At 31.3% G+C, this 27,145-nt stretch overlaps 1 protein-coding gene across 2 annotated transcripts in view; it reads right to left on the bottom strand.

The window, feature by feature from the left end:
* Gycalpha99b (guanylate cyclase 1 soluble subunit alpha 2) overlaps positions 1–27,145 on the bottom strand; it is a 100,799-nt gene that overhangs the window by 17,789 nt on the left and 55,865 nt on the right. For both annotated transcript variants that reach the window (XM_074244091.1, XM_074244093.1), the window contains exon 5: positions 506–851. In XM_074244091.1, the coding sequence (XP_074100192.1) occupies positions 506–851 (346 nt within the window). The remainder of the gene's footprint in view (positions 1–505; positions 852–27,145) is intronic.

Raw genomic sequence — 27,145 nt, 5'->3', positions numbered from 1 at the left:
GTTGGCGTTGGAACTATTCAATCAACCGTCGGGGCTCGAACCCTCGCCTCACGACATGATGTACGAACGAACTAATCATATAATGACTTATCCCGCTCGGCCATCCTGCCGCTGTATAGAAAATAATGTATTAATAGCGTAGCTGAAATCAAACTTTACATCGTAATTTTTTCTTTATGACTGACATTTATTCGCCTAACACTTTAAACAAGAAATATACATTGATAAATTCTCGAGAAATAAAATATCCTGTCAAGGAAGATAGGCGCAATCATTTATAATGGTACGTCTATTATAATACAAAAAATTATTGTATTAATTGTCCTGTAGTTATAATTATTATGCTAACGCAATAGTATAAAGTGTGGTTGCTAATAAAAAGCTTCCTATTGAGTTGTGAGTTTTTTTCATGGCAGAAGAACTCAATTAAAAAATTACAAGCAATGATAAAGTATGATAATAACTACGGCAAATACTTTTTGTTTTTTTTTTTTTTTATACGTACCTAAAAAATTTTGTGTTGTACGGATCAGGTAGAATATAAACATCAGCTTTGTCATTATAAAATTGGCGAGCAATGCCTTTGAGGCTACCGACGAGTAAGTAAGCAATAGAGGGATGATCAGTCGTAAAATGAAGCTCGACTGCATCCGGAGCAGCAATACACACAAATTCAGCTTCTGTATTTGTCCCAGATTGATGTTGTACCACATCATTCACGCCGTCGAGTGTCGTTAGAAATGCTTTCAGGTCATTTCCGAGACATCGAAATGCACGTTCGAGTAGACCTACGCAGGCTGTTGAAATTAATTCCTGACCCAAGTGATCCAAAATCACGTTCACTTCGATATCTGTCAAAATAATATTCATTTATATAAATTAGATATTTACTGTAATTAGTGGCAAATTTTAAATAATAATAATAATAATAATGATTATTCGCATATTTTTTGCAAATAATGAAAAGCATGAGCTACTTTAACACAGTATTTGGACTTCTGAGCTTGGAAAGATTTAAAAGAAACTTAGTCGTATTACAAAGAAACATCTTTGAGTAATAGGGTAGTATATCATGATAATATTTATATTGAATACATATAAAAAATTTGGAGAATTCAAAAATCTGAATCAGTACAATGACTAACCACAATAAATTTTGCAGTCGTACATAAAATTTGATGTGTAATATGATACAAATTATTAAGTATTTTTAAATTTATACTTTAGAACTGATAGAAGTTAAGCTTCAAGTTTATAACTGGTGGTATATCAAAATATGTTCAACAATTCTGATAATTAGCACAAATTTAAATATAAACTGACATAACATAATAGAATTAAATTATTAAACCAGGGGAGCAAGCTAGCCAGTATCGCTAACAAACTATAGAAATCGATAGTATAGCTGGTCTGGGCTTCTCATTAAACTTCAAGCGGTAACAAAACTTCTACCTTCGAATTATGCTTTATAATAATGCCTTCAAAAAGTTTGCGAAAAATAGTCAATTAATAAACCCGTCTCTTATAATTTTATTCGGGCTTATGATTGTTTATAATTTCTATAAATTATACTAAGAAATAAAAAGAGTATCTTAATGAAACAATTGATAACTTTTAAATATTATGAGAATTCGGTTATGTGTGTTAAAGTTTAGTTAATTAGCTGTCTAAGTGTAGGAAGAGCTGATTATTTCATTACAACCACTGCAGGAGTTGTTTTAATTAGATAATAGCCCGTAAAAATAATAAAATTTTTGATGTGTACTACTAATAAATAAAATTTTAGTGTTAAGTTAATATTAAGAGGTTATTAGTATAGGTAGTGTATTTATAAAGATATTTTCAATAATATAGTGAGTATATTGGACCATAAACTTGATTTTAGTGAAGCAGAGCTCGTTAAGAAAAGATGAAAATTTTTTCAAGAAAGTTATGATGTAGTAAAGAATTTTTAGTAGTGATAAAGTAATGCAATTTTTATTTTTATATTTATATATTTCATTTTTGAATACAAGCAACTAATTAGAGAAAAAAATTAAGTAAAATAAGATCCTTTGAATTTTTTATATAGTAAAATTGCAACGGAAGAAAACAGGGACATGAAAACAAAATAAAACAACGGTGTCTTGAATAAATAAAGTTTTAATTTTCTAATGACTAAAATGTTACATTAAAAGAATGTATTTTTCCAGAAAAAAATTTACTGTTGACGAAACTGGTTTTAATCGATACATACAGACATACCAAAGTTTTCTTAAAAAAAATAATATTTACTAACCATTAACATTTTTAACGAAGAAAGTAATAATATTTTATTGCTTCAGATGCAAAATGTTGACTGATAGAAACAAAAAAATTTCCTTTAAAATACCTAATCAAGACTATTTTGTTCCGACATAATACCAAGCGTATATACCTTAAAAAGTTTGCCGTCACCTCCGAGGTGTGCAAATCTAAAGTACGTTTGACCCACACACGAAAAGAAAATTGAAGAGATTTTTACCATTTTACTATCGTAATTTTTAATTTCCCGCTAAGAAAATTGAAAATTTTAAAATATCGGAAAATTATTTGTTATACCCCGTTTTGCAAAAATTGAGTTTTCATCAGATCTCGACGTGTGAAGGTCACAGAAAGCTTTTCTGACTATCCCCACGAGTGTGTGTGTGTGTGTGTGTGTGTGTGTGTGTGTGTGTGTTCAAGTATGTAAATCTCCTATAACTATCGAACGGTTTGACCGATTTCATCACGGTTGGCGTCATTCGAAAGGGCTTGACCAAACTTAGATTTGGGATACGATTCAGACTGATTCCGATCGAAAAATTTCGAGAAATCTCAAAAAAACCGTGAAAAAATGTGAGAAAAATTTTTTTTTAAGTGGCTTTTTTGGAAGAACTTTTAAACGGTTTGATCGATCATCTCCAAAAACTAATCAGCTCTTAACCTTGAAAAACTACGTCGATTGCCGCTAATCCGGTCAAAGTCGGTTAATTCGTTCGAGAGATTTCGTGAACGAAAGAAAACCGAAAAAAGTGTTTTTTCGGAAGTACTCCGCAATTTTTTAGTTCGATCAATCCAAACTCAAAAATTCTCCATGAAGCTTAAAAAACTGCGTTGAATGCTGCCGATTGCTTGAAAATCGGTTCATTTCTTCAAAAGTTATTGCAGTTTGAACATTCAAAAAATAGTGTTTAATCAAACTTCTATCAGACTTTTGAGCTCGAAAAGCTCAAAAACATAGAAAAGCTATCTCTTTGAGCTCGGAGAGCTCAAAATAATACAGAAATTGTTTTTTTGAGCTCGAAGGGGAAGAGACTTAAAACGTCGAATACTATAGAGCAAATTATACAAGATGTGTTAGTGAACTTTACAATTCAACTATTGTTAAAATTGATAGTCGATTTTTTTTAAAGAAATTTTTGGGCGGGAGAGAGATAGGAGGTTGGACTAATTACTACTTTTGAAGTGACTGAAAGAAGAATTTGGAATTTTGGTCCTATCTGGATATTGAACCCAGAACTCAGGTGGTAGCTAGAGACTCTTCCTTTACATTATTTAAGGTAAACTACTATTGATGTCTATCATCATTTACATAAACTCTAGCGTTGTGCACGGCTATCACTCATACTAATTGAAAACTATTCCCATTCAACTATTTAAAATTCGTTATACTTCTATTGGAAAGATACAGAGGCAGCACTGAAAATTATAATCTTTTACTTTTTGCAATAGTAATATCATATTTTTTCTAATCGAATTTAATACAATAATTATTTGGTGAAATTCCGATAGTAAGTCGTAGAAATTCGTAAATGAATAGTAAATTTTGTTCTAAAATATAGGGACAATTAATAATAATGAAAGTATAGTCCAGCTTTACAATAGTTGCATTGTAAATTTTCCCAAAAATTTTTTTTCCGTGGCCGGCAACCTCAAGCGAAACTTTTGCGATGAAAAAGGGTATCGATAACGAATTCATTAATTTTCAAAAATGTAGAAGTTTTAGCATAAACTTTAATTGTAAACAATTTAATAGGGAAACAATAATAATTAAACAGTCTTTTTCTTATGAAAATAAAATAGTTGATATTTATAGTCAACAAATAGTAGGTATATAGGTCGTTGTATAATATAGCTCGTGAATAATTATTCATTTGAGTGCAACAATTTAACTGGAAAATTAAGTGTTGGCTATTAATTCAAGATGCCCTGTTTGGCAGGGTGGGTGGTTGGGGTAAATGTGCAACGAATGACTTTCGCACGGCGCCTTTTTTCTAAAGTCGCTGTTAATACGCCCGTGTCAATAAAAAGAAATGGAGTATTTCCTTGTGTAGTCGCAGGGAATGAAATTGGCTTTTACCTTAAAGTCTATGTATATATATAGTGTATGTATCTGTCGACTGTCTAAGTATGAAAATGTGAGCGTAAATGGGTATTGAAGTTCACAAATAAGAGAAAGAGGGCTCTAAATACGTGTATGTTTTACAAAGAACCCCCGAATGCTTACTTTCTTTGCTGTATAGTCGTATTACTTTCTTTCTACCTTAAACTTTTTATATTTTTATTTTCTGTTTCTTTTTAGTTCATCCTATCTCTGCTCTTGACATCTTCTACATCTCACTAAGCTTATGTGGGTTGGTTGCTAGCCACGAGTATCTAGAGTCATATCACTGCCTTTTAGATTACGTGCTCTTCGCCAAACGTTTTCGGTCCATTCTTAATACATATATTTACTTACTATCTCTGTTTATCCATACATACACTTATGCACTCAAGAGATTTTAAATTACATATCTATCTTATTTACATTAGATGACATTAAAAATGTATCCGTAGTATGCCAAGGATCGATATTGACGTCGTCCTTTTAATAATTTTATTTTTCGATCTTACGCTGTGTTCATCGTTTTTGCCAACCAACCTCTTGGATATTATATTTACAAACTTCCTCAGCCTTGAAATCACGTGAAATATAATTTTTTCTAAAGTAGTATTAGATACTCACAGTACCGAGAAAAAAAATTTCTACTCACTCTTCTTATTTTAAAAAATTTCAAAGTCAATGATTCCTTTGATTATTGAAGATATAAATTCTTGGATACATCTTTGAATCAGAATAATATTATCTTCGTGAGATATAATCGAATCCCACACAGAGAGAAAAGAATAGATCTTATTCCTATGCTAGAATGGTAACTATTACTATATTACATAGTAACGGAAATTTTTGTAAGAATCGTGTGTAAATTTGCTGAAAAAAATCTCAGAAAATATAGTTTTACGCGACTGCTGCCGCGGCCGTGTGACAAAAGTCTCGCGAACCCTATTTTTAATATTAAATAAAAATTGTTATTTTTGGAGCTAGAGTTTAAGAAGTCAAGATGTTTTTTCAGGAATTTTCTTCTCTTTAAGAATTTTTTTTCCGATTTTTTATGTAACCTATAGTTTATTTTTTTATTTTGTTCAGGATTTTTGTTAATAACAAATTGAAATTCTTATTAAAAAAAAAAAAAAAAAAAAAAAAACAGTATTTTCACAGTTAATTTCTGTATCGAAAGAGTGATTTTTCATATTTTTATCACAATTTCTAAAATTTTTCACAGCAAATTTACACAGGATTCTCACAAAAATTTGCGTTATTATTTAACATAGTAATGGTTACCATTTTACATAGGAATGAGATCTATTCTTTTCTTTTCGTTCACATCTAAAGACAATATTTTAACAGCAAATAGTTTCGTTTTGCTTTATGAATTTCATATTCTTGGTTGAAGAGAAAATCTTTTTTAAATAAAGTATTTTTTTTTTCTTTTTAATTGTATAATATTGTTATCATTCATACGGAATAAATGATACTCATGTTAGTTTTACTCCCGACTCTTCAAGGTTAAGTAATTTTGGTAGTTTTCCAACTACGGGAGCACAGTGCGACTCACTGCCGCACGGTGCCGCATTAGCACATGGTTAATTGAAACAGATTAGATAAGAAATGTACACGGAGATAAAAACATAGGGATTTTTCCTATTTTTGCATAGGAAAAATTGCTATGTTGACATAGGAATTTTTCCAATGTTAACATAGGAATATTTCCAGTGTTTTCACATAGGAATTTTTTCAATGGTAATATAGGAATTTTTCCAATGGTAACATGGGAATTTTTTTTTAATTAACATGATAGAAATATCCATGTGACATAGGAAAAATTTATTTATCACTAAAATTTATATAACTTAATTTAATAATTACAAATTTACATAATACTTTTCTCATTCAAGCAATGTCAGATAATTTAAAAGTAAAACTGTAATATACAGTCGGTTTGTGATGAAAAAATTCGAGGAAATTTTTTTTCAAATTTTGCTTTACATTTTAAAAAAATTACAAATCCCGCAGATTATGGACGGTGTGGCTTTATATATATGGGGCATTCCCCGTAAAATTGACCACTTTTGATCCTGACCCCTTTATCCAACCAAAAAAAAGCTATGAATTTTTCAACAAAACCGCTTTTTTTATTTTTAAATTGCCACAACTTTTTCAAAAATTGACTTATCGGGACGTTTTTTTTTTTCTAAATTTATTTTATTATATGTTCATTTTGGCCGAAAATGGAAAAAAATAATCATTCAAACCTATCTTCATCGTTATTTTTTAGATTTTCCGAAAAAACTCCAAATTTCTCGATGATAACCATTTTCAATTTCTTTTTTTTTCTTTCATATAAAACTCAGACATTTTCTAATATACATAATTATGATGTTTCAAATGCAATAATTCTTAAACTAATAAAGACATTTAGCTTAGCTAAGCAAGAAAATGTTCTTTAACTTAATCTTATTTGCGAAGATGGCACTTAATCAGATAATAACGATGAAGATAGGATTGAATAATTTTTTTCTATTTTTTCCCAAAATGAACATTCGATAAAAGAAATTTTGAAAAAAAAAAAACGTCCCGATAAATCAAATTTTGAAAAAGTTACGGAAATTTAAAAATAAAAAAGCGGTTTCGTTGAAAAATCCATAACTTTTTTTGGTTGGGTAAAAAAATTTGAAAAAATTATGAGAGACGTCTTTGATAAGGTAGAAAAAGAGGAAAGACTTTCAGCCGAATCAAAAGGAGTCAGAGTCAAAAGTCGTCGATTTGGCGTGGAATGCTCCATATACATTAAGCTACACCATCAATAATCTGCTGGATTTTTAATTTCTTTGAAATGTAAAGCAAAATTCGAAAAAAATTTCCTCGAATTTTTTCATCACAAACCGACTGTACCTCACGGTTTTACTTTTAAATTATCTGACATTGCTTAAATGAGAAAAGTGTTATGTGAATTTGTAATTATTAAAATAAGTTACATAAATTTTAGTGATAAATGAATTTTTCCTATGTCACATGGATATTTTTATCATGTTAATAAAAAAAATTCCCATGTTACCATTGGAAAAATTCCTATGTTAACATTGGAAAAATTCCTATGTTAACATTGGAAATATTCCTATGTCAACATTGGAAAAATTCCTATGTTAAGATTGGAAAAATTTCTATGTGACATAGAAATTCTTCCTATGCAAAAATAGGAAAAATCCCTTTGTTTTTTTCTCTGTGTAGCAGTAGATCGCATTGGTATTGCATTAAGTTTTGAAGAAAAATTCGTAAGTTTGGCAATCTAAATATTTATTTACCTGTATATTTAAATCTTTGAGACCTTCTGAAATTTCTTTCTAAACATTCGATTTTTTTAACAAAAAAAAAAAAAAAAGACTGAAGTAAAAGAATTAATTAAAAACATTAACTATTTATTTGTTTCCATCGATTTTAAATTTTAATTATAATCAATATTTACGTTGTTCATTTCCTTCTGGTATCACAAATAAGACTCGACTATCTGTTTCAGTTTCATAAATTTGCTTGTGACCACGAAAACATTTATATTAAGTAGCTAATTTAAAATCCTCAATCACATCACCACAATGCTTACAAATATAAAAATCTAAAAAATAATTCCATTTTTTAAAGATAAAATAAAAAGAACATAAATTCGTTTAAAGCACTCATCAATAATTGAATAATAAAAATAAAAATATGATAGTTAAATATAATTTATTTCATTGTATACATTTAATAGTATTGCAATAATAACTATTTATCAACGACAATAAAATATACTTACAACTGTCAAAAATAATAAAATTTGATAGATAATAAAATAAACATTAATTATACTAACTCAATACAAAAAAATACGTTAAATTTTATGTTGACTTGTTGGTAGCACTTACGCGTCACATCTGTGACGAAAAGGTTTTTTGAGTGTTCAACAGTGCGAAGCGTTGCTGTTGTTGGAACACTCGATGCTGCGCACAATGCCGCACTGTGCGCTCTAGTTCTGTAATTGGAGAACTACCTTTGTTATTTTCAAATACCCGATGAAAAAAGTTTTTGTCTAATAATATATGATCACATATAATTATATATAATCATATCTGAAATCATATATAATCGTTAGGATGTGCCAAAATGTAATTTCCGTGAAGAACTCTTTAAAATTGGAATTTTGAATTCCGCTTTTAACAGCAGCTGTGTTTAAGCATTTCCTGAAATATTTCGGGGTAAAAGAATTTATTTGATTTTCACAGAATTTTTAATAGGAGATTCAATTTGGCACTTCTGGCCAAATTTTGAATTTTCAGCGGAAATGCCCAAACTAAGCTCCTGAATAATTAATTCAGCTGTAAATTAACAAGCAGATGCAGCAATTTAAATAGAATTTATATCTCCGCGTCTTTATCAATGTCTCTTCGTCTCAACTATTTATATGTACATATAATGTATACCTCTACTTGTTTTTGTATTTTACTCATCAACTAAATTAAACTTCAGCACTGTCACAACTTAACATACGATGCCAACACTGTTCGACTATATATATATATATATATATATATATATATATATATATATATATATATATATATATATATATATATATATATATATATATACACTACTGGAAAAAATTAAGGGATCAAAAAAAAATTCCAAATTTTTCGGTAGTTTTCAACGGGCCGTAACTTTGAGAGAAATGGTCGTACAGGAAATAAAAAAAAGAAATTGTAGCTCCAAGTGTCTAGTTTTTGGATTAGAACTTCAAAATTTTGTAGCCTCCGCGGTTTCTGAGTAATCGTAGAAAAACCAGCAACAAAAAAATTCTCAAAATTTTTTTAGTTTTTTTTTGGTCTACGGGCGTGGAAAAAACTTTTTAGCTTAACCACCATAAGAATCGGATACTTTGTTCATTTAGCTTTAATTTCTTTTTTAAACACCCTGATACGTCCACTCCTCGCTGAGATATCGGTCTTTAAATGGAAAAGAATCTTTTTGTCTTTGATTATCGATATCTCAGCAACCAATGATCGCACAGAAAGTTAAAGGTGGGTTTCAAGAACTTGAATGAATTCCCTTAACGACTGTCCATTGTTTTTTCGAAAAAAATTTTTTCTTTCCGTCACATGAATTTGAAAATGCAACAAAAAAGGGCTTTTAGTGGTTTTTTGGAAAATCAAGCGCTGGATCGAAAATATTGAGGAAACCACTAATGTTAAGTGTGCCTTTTACAGTTCAATATGTCCACAAAAACCCTACAAAGAATCAAATTAATCCAGCCAGCCGTTTTTTTGTTTCACTTGATCGAATTTTTGAAAAATTAAAGGATCACGTTTTTTGCTCTGAAAAGCTCATAATTTTTAAAAATGAGAAAAAAATGGTTTTTTCGAGCTTTTTCCACATTTTCGTTCCAAAAGTGCTTAAATTTTCAAAAAAAAATTTTTTCGAAAAAAATTAAAAAAAAAAAAATTTTTTTGGAAAAATTTTTTTTTAACAAGTTAAGAAACTCAAAAAACCATCGCCCAATGATTTTTATCACCTTTCCACCGCTGCATTCCTTGATTCTACTGATCTCCTTTTAATTAAATTAATAAAAAAGTTAATACCCCCAATCGAATTTCGATTTTTTCATACGCTTTTCGGAGTTTTTTTTTCTTTTCTTTTTGTGAATCCTTAGCAAATCGCTTCATTCAACAGTTTTTTCAAAACTAATCCCTCTGCGCTAAAAAAATTTTTTTAATTTTTTGGTCAAAATTGAAAATTTCTGACTTTTGATTCTTAATCATGGTTAGACGACATTTATCGGAGGTGGAAGTCGCTCGGTTAGTGACTCTTATCGACGAAGGTTACACTCAACATGCAGTTGCTATCCGGATGGGTGTAAGTCAATCTGTCGTATCTCGAGCTTATACCAGATACCAAGAGACGAATCAATATCATCGTCGCCCCGGACAAGGTCACCATCGAGTCACTAATGCCCGCGATGATCGAACAATTGTTAGAGAAGTTCGACGACAACCTTTCGTCAATGCGAATATTGTCGCTCGAAACTTCCCCAATCGCAGACAACAGCAACAACAACAGCAACAGCGACGACGGCATCAAGTGCGAAACATTTGCTCTCGTACAATCATCAACCGTCTTCGTGAAACTGGGTTACACGCACGACATCCTAATCGTGTACCCCTGTTGACAGCAAGACATCGTCGAGCTCGTTTAGCGTATGCTTACGATCATCGAAATTGGAACTTGAGGGAATGGACAAATGTTTTATTCACTGATGAGTCTCGTTTTAATCTGTATGGCAACGATCGACGTCCTCTCGTTTGGCGCCGTCGTGGAGAACGTTTTCGCCAGAACTTTGTCCGTCCAGTCGTTGCCTACGGCGGTGGATCAGTTATGGTGTGGGGCGGCGTTTCACGAAATTGGAGAACACCTTTGGTAATTGTACGCGAAAATTTGACAGCTAGACGTTACATCGACCAAATTTTAAGGCCCATTGTTCTGCGCAGACGACAACATCTGAGGTCGTTCATATTGATGCAAGATAATGCACGTCCACACACAGCCAACATTACCCGGCGCTTCTTTGAGCGGCATGACATCACATTGTTGCGACACCCAGCAATGAGTCCAGATCTCAACCCCATAGAGCACGTTTGGGACATAATGGGCCGTCGGTTGCGCAGAGAGTATCCAAATTTGCAGAACTTAGCTGCTTTGGAGCGCGCGCTTCAGCACATTTGGAATACCATTCCGCAGCCTCAAATTACCGTCTGCATAAACATGGCTGAACGTTTGAGAGCCGTTATTGAAAACAGGGGTGGTAATACCCGGTATTGAACCAACAAAAACCTTCAGAGAATGAGTTTGGAGTCATTAAATACGGTGGAACTGACGAGCCACCGGGTCTCAATTCTCCTGAAATACCTTACACACACACACACACACACACACACACACACACACACACACACACACACACACACACACACACACACACAGAAGCGTAAATCCGACCGCGCGACCTCCACGTGGTACGCTTTGGATAACGCTAATGCCGGCGGTAATTGTTTTCTTAAACTTTTCAAGAGAAAAAATTTCAAAAAAAATTTTTTTTTTTTTCAATTTAAGCACTTTCTGGAACAAAAATGTGGAAAAAGCTCGAAAAAACAATTTTTTTTCTCATTTATAAAAATTATGAGCTTTTCAGAGCAAAAAACGTGATCCTTTAATTTTTTCAAAAATTCGATCAAGTGAAACAAAAAAACGGCTGGCTGGATTAATTTGATTCTTTGTAGGGTTTTTGTGGACATATTGAACTGTAAAAGGCACACTTAACATTAGTGGTTTCCTCAATATTTTCGATCCAGCGCTTGATTTTCCAAAAAACCACTAAAAGCCCTTTTTTTGTTGCATTTTCAAATTCATGTGACGGAAAGAAAAAATTTTTTTTCGAAAAAACAATGGACAGTCGTTAAGGGGAATTCATTCAAGTTCTTGAAACCCACCTTTAACTTTCTGTGCGATCATTGGTTGCTGAGATATCGATAATCAAAGACAAAAAGATTCTTTTCCATTTAAAGACCGATATCTCAGCGAGGAGTGGACGTATCAGGGTGTTTAAAAAAAGAAATTAAAGCTAAATGAACAAAGTATCCGATCCTTATAGTGGTTAAGCTAAAAAAATTTTTTCCACGCCCGTAGACCAAAAAAAAAACTAAAAAAATTTTGAGAATTTTTTTGTTGCTGGTTTTTCTACGATTACTCAGAAACCGCGGAGGCTACAAAATTTTGAAGTTCTAATCCAAAAACTAGACACTTGGAGCTACAATTTCCTTTTTTTTTTATTTCCTGTACGACCATTTCTCTCAAAATTACGGCCTGTTGAAAACTACCGAAAAATTTGGAATTTTTTTTTGATCCCTTAATTTTTTCCAGTAGTGTATATATATATTAGGGTGGGTCAAAAAAATCGAATAATTTATTTTTGACTTTATACTCTGAAAAATAGGTTCGTAGACACCTAAAAAGAATTCTCTTCAAGTATAAGCTCTTAATTATAACGGGAAGGTCCTCCGCTTTGCGGGTTTCTATTTTTTTCGAATAATCAGATAAAAAAATTTATATCTCGCTTCCAACTGCTTGGAAAAATATTCCGTGGCATAGATTTTGTGAGAAATTGAATGCTTTACAAAAAGGTCTCTTATGACTTTTTCAAAAACTCAACCGATTAAAAGATATTCATAGTTGAAGTTTGGCTATTTTAAGGAAAATATTCGTTTTTATTATGAATTTTATAAGTCGATGAAAAAAATTATTTCGGATTGCGGAACTCATGATTTTGTAGGAAATTTACTGCTCTACAAAAATGGTCTCTTATGATTTTTGATTAAGTGAAGCCGTTACGAGATATTCATCGTCAAACATTAACGAATATCAATATTTCCAGTTTTTGATCAATAATTCGATAAATTTTAATTTAAACTATGAGTTTCAGGAAAATTTACATAAATTTGAGTTTCGATCGATAAAGAAATGTTATAAACAATTTTTTAATATTGTTTTCAGTCTTGAGCTTGTTTGATTGCATTAAAACAAGAAATTAGAGCGTTTTTTTCGACATATAGCCAATGATTAGTTTAATTTGAAGTGAATGACATATTTCTTTGTCAAATTTAATATGAAAAGTATTGAATCAAGTGAGAAACAACCAGTATTTAACTTTTTTATAGATAAATTTTTTATTGAATTATCAATTGCAATATAATTGTCTATATTTTTAACATAACAGTACGCTATTACTATAAATAATTTCTTTTATTACAATTTGGGAATGTTTTTGATGTTCTTTGACAACTTGCAATAAGTACTGGAATTGTTCTTCATTTTTGTCAAGCATTGATTATATTCACTGACTAATGCAACAGCTCGCTCTGCTGAATCATTGACAACTTTTAGTTGTTGAAAGTATTCTTTATTTTCGAGATAACTCTCATTAGTAGGCCATAATTCAACATCGACATCAAGAAAGTCATACGGTAGATCGAAGATTTTGAAAAGATTTAATGACTTTTTAGACACAAAGTCACTCAGAGTTCTCTGCGCTAATGAATTCAAATCTTTTTAGCAATTACAAATCTTTTAGCTTTAGAATCTGTACCTTCACGAGTATTAACAGCTTCAACAATACTTTTTTACTTCTAATGGAACGCCATCGTCAAACAGTGATAAAATGGCAAGTTCATCGCTCAAATACCATAAGTGCGAAATCATTTTTTCACACGTAGCTGAAGAAATCAAAGGATTGATATGTTTGTACTCCAATAAATTTTTCATAAACTGCAAGTCATGATAAGCAGCAGTTGTTGCAGAAGTTGATGAAAACCAAGCTTTTAAATACAATGTGACTATAAAAATACAGAAATGACGAAGACCATGCAATTCTTTCTGAGAGAGTTTGAATTCATCTCTGAATAGATACATTTTCAAACTATAAATGGCCTTAGCCATCCATCTAGCATGATGAACAGCACCAGGACGTTTGAAAGAAATCTTTTCTTGAGGCATTTCTCCAAGGAAAATCAATGATAATTCCAATAATTCTTTATAATCATCTCGGGGTTGTAGTAACTATCAAAAATAAAAAATTTGTCAAAAATAACGAAATTTTTATAATTTAAATCACAGTTAAATCATACCTGTAAAGATTTCGTAATAAAACTAGAGATTTCATCTTTTTTATTCGAAATGATATCAGCAACAACAGCATCTTCAACACCAGATTTATAATTAGTTATATCTATATCATCCCAAAATTTTTAAACCTTCCAAACATCTGTACATTTGGCCCAGATGACACAGGCCAAAATACTTCAAATGCGCCCCTTAATACGATCTCAAAAATGTGATGACGACATGATAACCAGATCAACTCTCTTCCCAAAATCTTTTCAATTTCCTTACATGTACCGTTGTGAATTCCTGTAGAACAATAATAAATGACTATCGTTAAATTTAGTATTTAAGAAAAATCAATGGTTATATTTCAAATCCAAACGAGTAAACGATTAATACATTTTGATAGTAAAATTCAGTAAGAAATAGAAATTAAACTAGAATGACAACAATAAAATATTTTTGTAATTGATTGATTACCTGTATTAACAGCCGTAGTGTCAAAACACATCGCCTTGACATACTTAATAATACCCCATTCACTCAATGTTGATAAAATGGCGGATGTTTGATTAACTGCCGTCCCAGAATTCATTATTGGAACTCCAAGTAATTGTTCAGTACCATACGCAGTTAAAAGAACCGGTAGTCGTTCCACAGATTTGGATTCAATTAGATCATTTAGCATTTTACCATCCCAATGCACTACGTATTTATCGTGTGTTTTAAAATTGTCTTTTAATCCTTGAGCAATGTCTTTTCTTTGAACCATACGAGCTCGTTGGATGGACCTATAGCTGAGCGTTGTATCTTCAATTTTTATACCAACAGCTGATAAAACCGGAGCAATAATGAACATCGCGTTTCTACTGCTGACATTAGCTCTGTCAAGTGCAGAAACGACTTCAGGAGTTAAGACATTTATTTTTGCTCGTTTTGTCGGAATTGGGGGTTCATACTCCAAATCAGATCCAGAATTTGTAGTTCCACTTAATGTATGCGTCGAGAATGATTCTGATTTTCCACTTAAAACAATCCCATGACTGGTAGACGGCTGATTCAAGTCTGTAATAAGAGTTCATTTTTAAATTAAACAGACAAAATTTCCAACACTTATTCATTATGATGAGAAGCAATTAAACATGAGTACCAGAAACCGTCGAGTCAAATGTCATACGTAGGAATACTGATATTTATAATGCAAGTAAAGTAGAAAAATGATATTCTCATTGTTTATAATAAATATAAAGGAAGTTTTACACTCCTACCTGAATTTATAACAATTATTTATCTCAGATACTTACTGCTTTCATCGATTTCCATCATATCTGTAGTTGAGTTTGACGCAGGTACAATATTCGAAAGAATCTCTTTGTGTGTACAGAATTTTTGATCCAAATACAACTTCCTAATGTTATCATCCACCCCTTTTAGGAAATTTTTACTTACAATGTCGAATAATTGTTCAAGATCAGTCTGAAACTCCTTTTCCTTTACCTTATCACTTTTCTTATTAAAATCTTTTTGTAATTTCAACCACTCACTATGAAAACGGAGAATTTTTTTGACTACATTAGGAGCTTCACTCGTAGGGATCTGATTTATTTTCCACAATTCAATAACCTTGTCAGCTGAATTTTTGCACTTTGTTTGATTGAAAACTTTAAAACTTTAAGTTGATAGAAAAACACTCTCATAACCTCTTTCACTTTTGGTAACTTACGGTCAGTGAGTTTTTGCACAGGTATACCGATTAAACGTATTTCTTTTATTCATTGTAGAATTATTGATAATAAATGAATTTATATAATGAGAAAATGACTTATTTCGAAAAAATTGTTATTATCATGTATACGAAATGATGAGTTTTTGGAGCACTGAAAATGTACTGATAAAAAAGTAGACAACGAAGATAGTTAAGAAAAACAACATAGGTGGCGCTAGCGTTAGAGTACCAACAGAAGAAGTAATGTAATTCAGAACAAAAGCCTCTCTCACAAAAAAATTTATGTATAATTGGTAGAATAAAATTTGAAAATACATACTAAACAACCGTAATAATATGAAATGCCAATGCAATTGACATTTTAAATTATTACAAATAAAGCTTACAAAAATATCATTAGAACAAAAACTTCTTAGTGAATTTTTGAACAAATAACTCCTGTAGGAGTGACTTTTATGATAGAAATTTAAATTTATGTAAATTTTCCTGAAACTCATAGTTTAAATTAAAATTTATCGAATTATTGATCAAAAACTGGAAATATTGATATTCGTTAATGTTTGACGATGAATATCTCGTAACGGCTTCACTTAATCAAAAATCATAAGAGACCATTTTTGTAGAGCAGTAAATTTCCTACAAAATCATGAGTTCCGCAATCCGAAATAATTTTTTTCATCGACTTATAAAATTCATAATAAAAACGAATATTTTCCTTAAAATAGCCAAACTTCAACTATGAATATCTTTTAATCGGTTGAGTTTTTGAAAAAGTCATAAGAGACCTTTTTGTAAAGCATTCAATTTCTCACAAAATCTATGCCACGGAATATTTTTCCAAGCAGTTGGAAGCGAGATATAAATTTTTTTATCTGATTATTCGAAAAAAATAGAAACCCGCAAAGCGGAGGACCTTCCCGTTATAATTAAGAGCTTATACTTGGAGAGAATTCTTTTTAGGTGTCTACGAACCTATTTTTCAGAGTATAAAGTCAAAAATAAATTATTCGATTTTTTTGACCCACCCTAATATATATATATATATATATATATATATATATATATATATATATATATATATATATATATATATATATATATATATATATATATATATATATATATATATATATATATATATACTATATATACTATATATACTTTATAAATACTACATATTCCTAACGAGTGATGCCGACGTTTGTATCTCAAACTAATATTTACATTTTTATTTATTTGTTAAAGATAAATTATAATTATAGTTATTCCTGGTATATTAAGGGTTTATTTTTTCTAATCTTAACAGAGCTACATGTTTTTGATTGTAAGTTATAACATAAAATATTAATTCAGAGTTAAAAATTTTGAAATACCAACATTACTATAGCGTTAGGCTGACAATTAATATTACCATAAATTTTCACTAACATAAAATTACATCTTTCGAATAGTAACCATGTTGAGGGTCGAAGTTTTAAAGCTTCATCTTATCCATCTGGTATTTCCATATCATTTTTTTTTTTGAATATATATGTTTAGAAAAAAAACGCATATTCAATGCACGTCACGTTCTACGTAAATGTCTCTTGAGTAATTTGACATAGTGAAAATTGTGTGATAAGATTTCAAATAACCGGAAGACTAAATGATTTATTAATAAACTTTTATGGTTAAAATATGGATTTTAAATTTTGTAGTAAAATGAGCAATATTCATACACTGAGAGAAGAATTTATCAATTGTAAATAAAATTATTTATTTATAAAAAATTTATTAATTACAGTACCTTTTTGTGATATTTAACAAAAATTTTTTGGAGAAAGATCCTACTTTTTCTTAAAGTTCACAAATATTGATTAACATTTAATCAGTATCTTTAGGTCTGAATGTAACGCTTGCAATATTACATTAATAATTACACCGGCACAAAAAAAAAGTGGCTTGTACCTTTGAGTAGACTTACCTAGGGTTATGTAATTAGTTGCGCTGAATCTGAATTTTCGTTCGGTTTGGCTCATAAACCCCCAATATTTTGAGTAAATTACAAAACATTACAACAAAATGCCAAAAATGGCAAAAAATGCAGTTATGCAAGCAAAATAGTATATTGCACTACAAGGGCAGAAAGTTGAGATTCTGGCACTGCGCGCCATGATGCCCTACGTGAAGCCGAGCATTTTCCTGCTCGACGGGTAGAGAGCGTTAACCTTGGGCCCGTTACGCTAAACGAAGTTGCCACTTTCTGCCTTCGTCGAGCAAAAAAATAGCATATACTCCTGGAAAAGTAAATAAGAAAGTCTCAGATCACATGTAATTTCTTACTTTACTTCCTTCGGTGTGTAATATACTATTATAGTAATACATTTACATGTTTTAAAGTTAAACTAAAGTGTGTGAAGCTTTAACACACTGGGGAATGCATAAAAAGCGACTATATAACATAAAAATGTTATTCTTCTTTTACTCGTTCCAAAAGTTGAACTTTTGAGCGCTGGATGACGTCCGTTTAGAGACTCTACCATAACGTCTTTTTTTCACGGCCTAGGCCGTGAAGTTTTACCCCCTCCTTTTTTTTACAAACTTTTCGAGTACACCCAGACGAAATTGAGAGAGATTGTAAAAAAAAGTCACATTCTAGTGTACCGATCAATGATTTTGAGTAAGTTTTCAACAGTTACTATTGAGTGACGCTAATTATTTCTCTGCTGACAGTTTATTATGAAGCGGACTTAATGGTAATAAAGTAACAACTACGGCATCAATAAATTTCAATAAAAAGATAATTAATGTGAAATTCAGTTTTTTTGCCCTTGTGAAACTTTATAAAATTTAAATATGTCATTGTTTGCCTCCTATCCCTCAAAAGTTGAATTTATGGAGCGATAATAACAAAAAAATTGTATGTCATTCGGCCGTTGAGTGGCGATTTTGACTACGCCTTTTTTTCGATATTCGCTTTAATGTTTGAGACGCAAATGTTCGAAAACGAGCGTGAATTTCTGTCCTCGGATACGCTTCGGACGTTAAAATTACGCTCATTTTGAACCTTCCCGCCACAAACCTTAAGCTCATATCGAAATATCGTCGCTGTCAGAAAACCGTTACTTCACGGCTTTATGACATAAATATCTATTTTCAGTTCCAAGATATAATTTTTCGAGAGTTTTGAACTCGTACATAACGGTGAGTTCCAGGGATGGCCTGCAAAATTAACCGTTTTTCAAATTTTTTGTTGGATTTTTTTAGTTATGACTCTACCGTGTCTGTTGAAATTGTTTATTCATTCAAGTTATAAGGTTATAAAATAAATTTCACTGAATAAATTTGTATCAACAAATTTTTCCATGATTGTAGGCTAAAAAAATTAGTGATATTTTACTAAAAAGTCCCATTTTCTCAGGATTTTCCGAATAGCTCAACATTATTCTTGTGTAAATAATTAAACATAATTTCGTAAGTAAATTTATTCAAAATATTTTTTACGTTCGCAACCTATAAAAAAAGTGTTGGAAGGTTGTGGCTAAAATGCCCGAAGATAAGATACAAAAAAATAACAGAAAAGGAAAAAAAATATTAAAGTGAAAAGCATAGAATAAAGCGACCGAGATACTACTTTTTTGCTCAGTTTGGATAATGAACTTTTCTTTGGTCATGCACAAAGAATTTTAGTTTTTATTTTACCCGAGTGTTCTTTGTGACGAAAAAGACGAGGACGACCGAAAAAACTAAATAAACAGCAACAGGAAGATAAAAAAATAAATTGAAATTATAAAAATAATGAAACGCTCTAACGTAACAATAACACGCTATTTTATTTCACCCTTTTAATTTTTTTGTTTTTTTTTTTTTTTTTTCAAATCGATAGATTAATTTGTTTTCTTATCATTTTTGGTTGGTCATCCACTTTGTATACTTCTGTTAATATTATTTATGTCGCTTATCAGAGCTTTTCTTTACCATTTTTTGTCTATAAAAAAAGCTTTTGAGAGACCCTTGTAAGTAATACAATATCGACTGTACGGATCTTTTTCTTGAGCACAGGCACAAGTAAAAAACATAAACGCTTATAAGAAAAAGAATCCACTTTGCTATTATGTTTATAAGAATGAAATAATTTGCTTTTTTGCACAGAGGACTCGGGGTATAAAAGAGAATTTACGTTTTTGCTAAATAAATTTATTTTTGTATAATATTAAATGAAATTTTCGTTTAATTTTAGAGATTTTTTTCGTTCATTTTGTGATAAAATATTTATAATTAAACGGTTGACTTTTTTTATTATCATTGTAAAGCTGAAGTTAACCTAGGTAACTGTTATAGAATTTTTTTGACATTATCAGTAAATGATTTTCTGATCTGGCCATTTACGATCTCATGTAATTTCTGAAAATTTAAACCACACTGAAAAAAAAGTATTTTTTCTCTCAGGATATTTTTCCCTCCACTAAAGAAACTAGTATACTTGTGTGAGATTACCAAAGTTTTTTTTTCCTACACTTAAAATTATAGTGATTTTTGAAAAACTCGGTTTTTTGGTGAATATTTGAGCACTTCAAACTCATAGCATCGTTTATCACATTTTGTGTCGTGAGATTTTCTTTATTAAAAAAGCACTAGGAATTATATATATATATATATATATATATATATATATATATATATATATATATATATATATATATATATATATATATATATATATATATATATATATATATATATATATATATATATATATATATATATATATATATATATATATATATATATATATATATATATATATATATATATATATATATATATATATATATACACTTCTCACAAAAATTAAGGGAGCAGAAAAAAAATCCAAATTTTTGGGAGATTTTCAACAGGCTGTAACTTATACAAAAATGGTCGTACAGCAAAAAAAAAGCAAATTGTAGCTCTAAGTGTTTTGTTTTTGGATCTGAGGTGAAAATTTTTTTTTGAAAATATTTTTCGAGTAATCATAAGAAAACCACCGAAAAAAATTTTCGAAATTTTTTTGGTTTTTTTTTAATCTACGGACGTGGAAAAAATTTTTTTCGACTCAACCTCCATATGGACCGGATAGCTTGTTTATTCAGATTTAATTTCGTTTTTTTAAAATCTCGATACGAGCATTTCTCACTGAGATATCGATGTTTGAATGGAAAAAGATCATTTTGTCTTTGATTACCAATATCTCAGCAACCAATGATTGCACAGAAATTTTGAGGTTTGTTTTAAAAACTTGAATAAATTCTCTACAAGGATTGGCAATTGAATTTTGAAAAAAAAATTTTTTTTCAATCATTACATGAATTTGAAAAAGCATCCAAAAAAGGGCTTTTTGTCGTTTTTTGGAAAATCAAGCGCCCAATCAAAACTATTGCGGAAACCACTGACGTTAAGTGTGCCTCTTACTGCTCAATATACCCACAAAAACCCTACAAAGTTTCAATTCAATCCAGCCAACCGTTTTTTTTTCCCACTTGATCGAATTTTTGAAAAAATTAAAGGAGCAAGAATTTCGCTCTGAAAATGTCATAATTTTTATCAAAAATGAAAAAAATTTTCGTTACGAGCTAACGTTCGTAAATTGGGATAATTCTGGCGCAATCGGCGCTTCAGGATATCCCAGACGTGCTCGATAGGGTTAAGATCAGGGCTTACCGCTGGATGCCTTAACAACGTTATGTCGTGTCTTTGGAAAAACCGACGGGTGACGTTTGCTGTGTGAGGCCGGGCATTGTCTTGCATAAAAATAAAACCTCTAGTTTGCTGCCGTAGAGGCAAGACAACATGTCGTAAGATCTGATTAATGTAACGCGTAGCGTTTAGATTTTCGTGGACGATTACCAAAGGAGTTCGTGAAAATCTCGAAACTCCTCCCCAAACCATCACCGACCCTCCGTTGTAAGCAGCTACCGGTCGAGTGAAGTTACGTGAAAAACGCTCTCCCTGACGGCGCCAAACTCGGGGTCTTCGGTCATTTCTAAACAGGCACACCCGACACTCATCAGAAAACAAAACATTGTTCCATTGCCTTACGGTCCAATGAACATGTTGACGAGCGTAAGCCAGACGGTTTCGGCGATGTATGGGTGATAACATCGGTACTCGGGCGGCACTTCTTGATCGCACTCCAGTCTCACGGAGACGATTTCGAACCGTTTGAACTGAAATGTTCCGCGGTTGTTGTTGTCGTCGTCGTCGTCGTTGTTGTTGCTGTTGTTGTTGTTGTTGTTGTCGACGGTTCGGAAAATTTCGGGCGATAACGTTCGCAGGAACGAAAGGTTCTTGACGAACGCGCCGAACGATCGCTCGGTCATCACGAGGATTTGTTGCGCGACGACGACCTTGGCCAACTCGTCGTTGATAACTACCGGTTTCCAAATACCGATTGTATGCGCGAGATACGACAGATGAACTAACGTCCATACGATCCCCGACTTGTCGGTAATTGTACCCTTCTTCCACTAGAGTCACGATCTGAGCGACTTGTGGCGCGGATAAATGCCGCCTAGGCATTATGAAAAAAAATAAAAAGAAAACTAAAGTTTGCAAAAACTCAGTTAATTTGCTTTTCTAAAAATTAAAAAATACGGCAGTTTTGAGAAAAACTGTTGATTGGCTCGATTACCAAGAAAGCAGGTTAGTTTTAAGAAAAACTGTTTTTTTTTAGACACTGTTGGAATTCGCACGAAAAAATTATTGTCCCAATATTCGTAGAACGAATATTCGACTTGCCTTGGGGGTATCAACTTTTAATTTATTCAATTAATTTGTGACTAGGAAACTTAAAGTGCGGAAGAGTAAAATCGGTGAGAAAGTGAGTCGCTACATTTTTTTGATTTGGGCCAATTGAAAAAAATTAAAAAAATTTTTTTCTCAAAAATTTTCGATTTTTTTTTTTTTTTTTTTTCCTTAAATTTTTCAAGTCACTAATACAGAATTGAGAGAAAAATGAAAAAAATTTTTTTCATTTTGATAAAAATTATGACATTTTCAGAGCGAAATTCTTGCTCCTTTAATTTTTTCAAAAATTCGATCAAGTGGGAAAAAAAAACGGTTGGCTGGATGGAATTGAAACTTTGTAGGGTTTTTGTGGGTATATTGAGCAGTAAGAGGCATACTTAACGTCAGTGGTTTCCGCAATATTTTTGATTGGGCGCTTGATTTTCCAAAAACGACAAAAGCCCTTTTTGGATGCTTTTTCAAATTCATGTAATGATTGAAAAAAAATTTTTTTTTCAAAATTCAATTGCCAATCCTTGTAGAGAATTTATTTAAGTTTTTAAAACAAACCTCAAAATTTCTGTGCAATCATTGGTTGCTGAGATATTGGTAATCAAAGACAAAATGATCTTTTTCCATTCAAACATCGATATCTCAGCGAGAAATGCTCGTATCGAGATTTTAAAAAAACGAAATTAAATCTGAATAAACAAGCTATCCGGTCCATATGGAGGTTGAGTCGAAAAAATTTTTTCCACGTCCGTAGATTAAAAAAAACACCAAAAAAATTTCGAAAATTTTTTTTTCGGTGGTTTTCTTATGATTACTCGAAAAATATTAAAAAAAAAAAATTTTCAAACTCAGATCCAAAAACAAAATACTTAGAGCTACAATTTGCTTTTTTTTTTGCTGTACGACCATTTTTGTATAAGTTACAGCCTGTTGAAAATCCCCCAAAAATTTGGATTTTTTTTCTGCTCCCTTAATTTTTGTGAGTAGTGTATATATATATATATTTTCATGCTTATGATATATTTGATCAATCACCTTACGAATAGTTTGCTTATATGATATATTTATATATTTTTCATCTAGATTATAAGAGTGGATTCGATGCAGTTTTTGAAGCACAAAAAGAAAATTTCGTTTTCAAGTTTGCTTTTTGTTTCGTGATCCCATCGTGTTGGCCGTGATTCTGAACAGGTTGGATACTGTCTTGTTTGCTTTCGTGCATGCGTTTTCGAGGTGTTCTCGGAAAGACAGTTCCTCGTCTATTACTGCTCCCAAAGAACGCAGTGCCCTTCTTGACGTGAATGTTGTTCCGCGCGTGTCCACGGCGAAAGGATTTGGAAACCATTTTTGTCGAGTCAGGACGATCATCTCTGTTTCATGCTTGGCGAGTTTCAGGTAGTGTTATTCGAGCCAGGCTTCGACAGCGTCAATTGTTTCCCGAACGAATAGAGTTCTACCTTTGCGTGTGCGCGCGCGCGCGCGCGCGCGTGTGTGTGTGTGTGTGTGTGTGCGTACGTGTGTGTGTCGGAGAACTCAAAATAACACAGAAATTGTTTTTTGAACTCGAAGAGCTTAAAGGCGTCATAAATACAATTTTAAGTGCCTAGTTTTGGAATTAGCGGTAAGTTACAGGGATGGCCTTCAGGATCAACCATTTTCCTAATTTTTTTCATGGGTAAGACACAAATCAATGAAAATTATTATATCTTATTACTTATAGAACAATCCAATCCCCTTATACAGGGTAATTCAGAATGACCTTCACAGCGGAAAACTGTAGATAGAGGAGACGATTTTAAGAATAAAGTTTCTTAGTCGCTTTTCTCTATTCTCAATAGTTTTTGAGTTATTCAAAATGTAAATTTACCAATCACAGACAAGCTTTAGGAATTAAAGAAAATAAAAAAGAATAATAAATAAGTTTAGCAACACTGCCACAGCAGACTTCGAGTTAAACGATATTTATTTAATTTGAAAAGTTCGATTTCTCACAGAAAAGAAACAAAACACGCAATTACAACCTAGAACGTATTTCTATATTTTTTTTTTTTTTTATCTTTTCCTTTTCACAGAAAACATTATCGATTCAAGATGATGCAATTATTAAAAATATAACTTCCGGAGAATTGATAAAATAAATTACGTATTTTTAAATATATAAACTTCAACCAAGATTAAAAAAAAATTTTTAGACTAATAAAATTGTCTTACTGAAATAAAAGCAATTTCAAACAGACAAAAATATAGATATAGGCAATACATAAAATAATTATTGAAAAATCTCTGATTTTGCTTGCTCGGTCTCACTCAGGACTTCGTTAAGCGCTTGATGTACGTCATAGCATATTTGCGAGACACTCAGCGAGACGGCCAGCGAGACGTCCTGCAAAACAGCTAGCGAGATGTCCAGCGAGACGGTTAGCGAAACGTCCAGCGAGACGGCCAGCAAGATGTTTGGCGAAACGTCCAGCGAGACGTCCTGCGAGACATTCAGTGAGATGTCCGGCGAGACGTCCAGCGAGATGTGGACAATTTCACCCGTGTGTGAAATTGTCTTCAGAGCCGACGGCGAGGGTGACACACACGTGGATTGGTATATCCTCTTTTTCTAGCTGGCGGGTATAATATTTTTTATCATATTTATAACCAAAAGTTTAAACTTTGTGCTCTTGTTTTTGTGGGAACGTTAGTGCAAATGTCAAGTTGTTCATTCGTTTGTATATGTTATTCCATAAGGTAAAAGTTGCACTTTCTTTCCGCAAAACAGGGCAGAAATTGTAAATTTTGTGCAGATATGATGGAAAAATTTCATTTTGAAAAAGAGATTCAAAATCAATGTGGGCGAGATTTAAGAACATGTTTCCCAGAAAAAGTTCTATCAAAAATATTGGCTTACTTTTGGTCTCCAACTTTACTAGTTCTTAATATTTCACTTTGCTCTATTTTATTTGACCCGCTTTTACAATTATTTCTTTACAATTTATTGATTCAAATGATTGAGAATTGGAAATTAATTGCACGACTCAAAGAGAAGTATTAGAAGTCTCATATCAATATCCTCCCTTGCAACCTTCACCTCACTCTGGAATCACTCTGTATTCAGAGTCAGAGTGAAATCATATTGAAACCAGTGTGGATCCAGAGTGGTTTTGTGCCTTTTTTCCAGAGTCAAATCACAGTGAATCCAGAGTGATCCCAGAGTGAATTCAGTGATCCCAGAGTGAATTCAGAGTAATCTCAGAGTGAATTCAAAATGAAACTAGAGTGTTTTCAGAATGTCTTGAAAATGTTTTCAACGTGGGTTTAGCGCTTTTCAGTGTAAATTCGAATAATTCTCAATTTTGTCCTTAGTATATTTATGATAACTTTAACACGAGTGTAGTGCATTGAGTTTTCATAATTTACCTAATTATATTAACAGTTAGACGACAAATGGTTAATGAATTGATAATCATATAGCATTTTTCAACTACATAATTAACAATCATTTCATTCTACAAAATAAGAGATAACAAATTTTGTAATTTGAAAATACTTTCAATTAGTTAAAGGTCTATTTTTATCTTTATTATATTAAATTATGAAGTCAACAGGTGAATTTAGTATTATACATTATTAATTGGTTCCCTATTTAAAAATTTTTAAATGTTATGAATTTTTGTATGACTTAAAAAGATTTTATTTTGAAAATACTAGAAATTCACATAGGGATCCGTTTGATCCCGGGAAAAAAAATTATATATAATTCTATAGAACCATATATAATCTATATATAATTTCATATAATTTATATATAACTATATGTCTTTACATATGTTTGTTTTTAAGATTATATGTAATTATATAAAGCTATATATAATTGCAAATAATTTATATATAACTGTACATCACTACATACATTCGTTTTTAAGATTATATATAATTTTTATATAACTACATATAATTACATATAATTTATATATAACTATATGTCATTACATGTATTTGTTTTTAATATTTGATCGAGCTAAATTTTAAATTATTTTAATTTTAAATTATTAAAATTTAACCAATTAAATAATTGTCTTCGAATAAATTAATTTATTAATAGTTAATAAATCTTTCTATCAGTGTATATTGATAATTAATAATTTACAAACGAAATAAACAATTTTGTTCATTACGCATTGATCATGTATTCGATTTGCATTACTTGTAGTTGTTAAAAACCCTGATATTCAAGTAATTTCTCATCGGTAAACTGGTAAAGAATTAGTCTTTCAAGCGTCAGGTCCCAGATTCGATTCCCGAGCGTAACGGTTGTTTTTTATTCGATTCCACTCTGACTTTAGTCTGGGTTCACTCTGGTTCCACTTTAATTTAATTCTGAGTTCACTTTGATTCCACTCTGGCTTTAGTCTGGGTTCACTCTGGTTTCATGTTGGAAAATAGGCACAAAACCACTTTGGAACCATCATGATTCCATAACTTTTCCAGAATTTTTTCAGACTGATTTCAGAATGATTTGAAAGTCGCAAGGGCTTACTAGAATTTTAATTATTGAAACACAAAAAAAATTCTGGTCGATTGAAGTTGAAAAAAGTTAGTATCTTCGTTCTTAT

Source organism: Cotesia typhae, unplaced genomic scaffold (assembly GCF_013202065.1).
Source record: "Cotesia typhae breed Kobodo isofemale line unplaced genomic scaffold, CoteBio_Ctyphae contig_43, whole genome shotgun sequence".
Taxonomy (NCBI): domain Eukaryota; kingdom Metazoa; phylum Arthropoda; class Insecta; order Hymenoptera; family Braconidae; genus Cotesia; species Cotesia typhae.
Note: the sequence above shows the minus strand (reverse complement) of the source record. Positions and strands in the feature narration are given on the sequence as shown.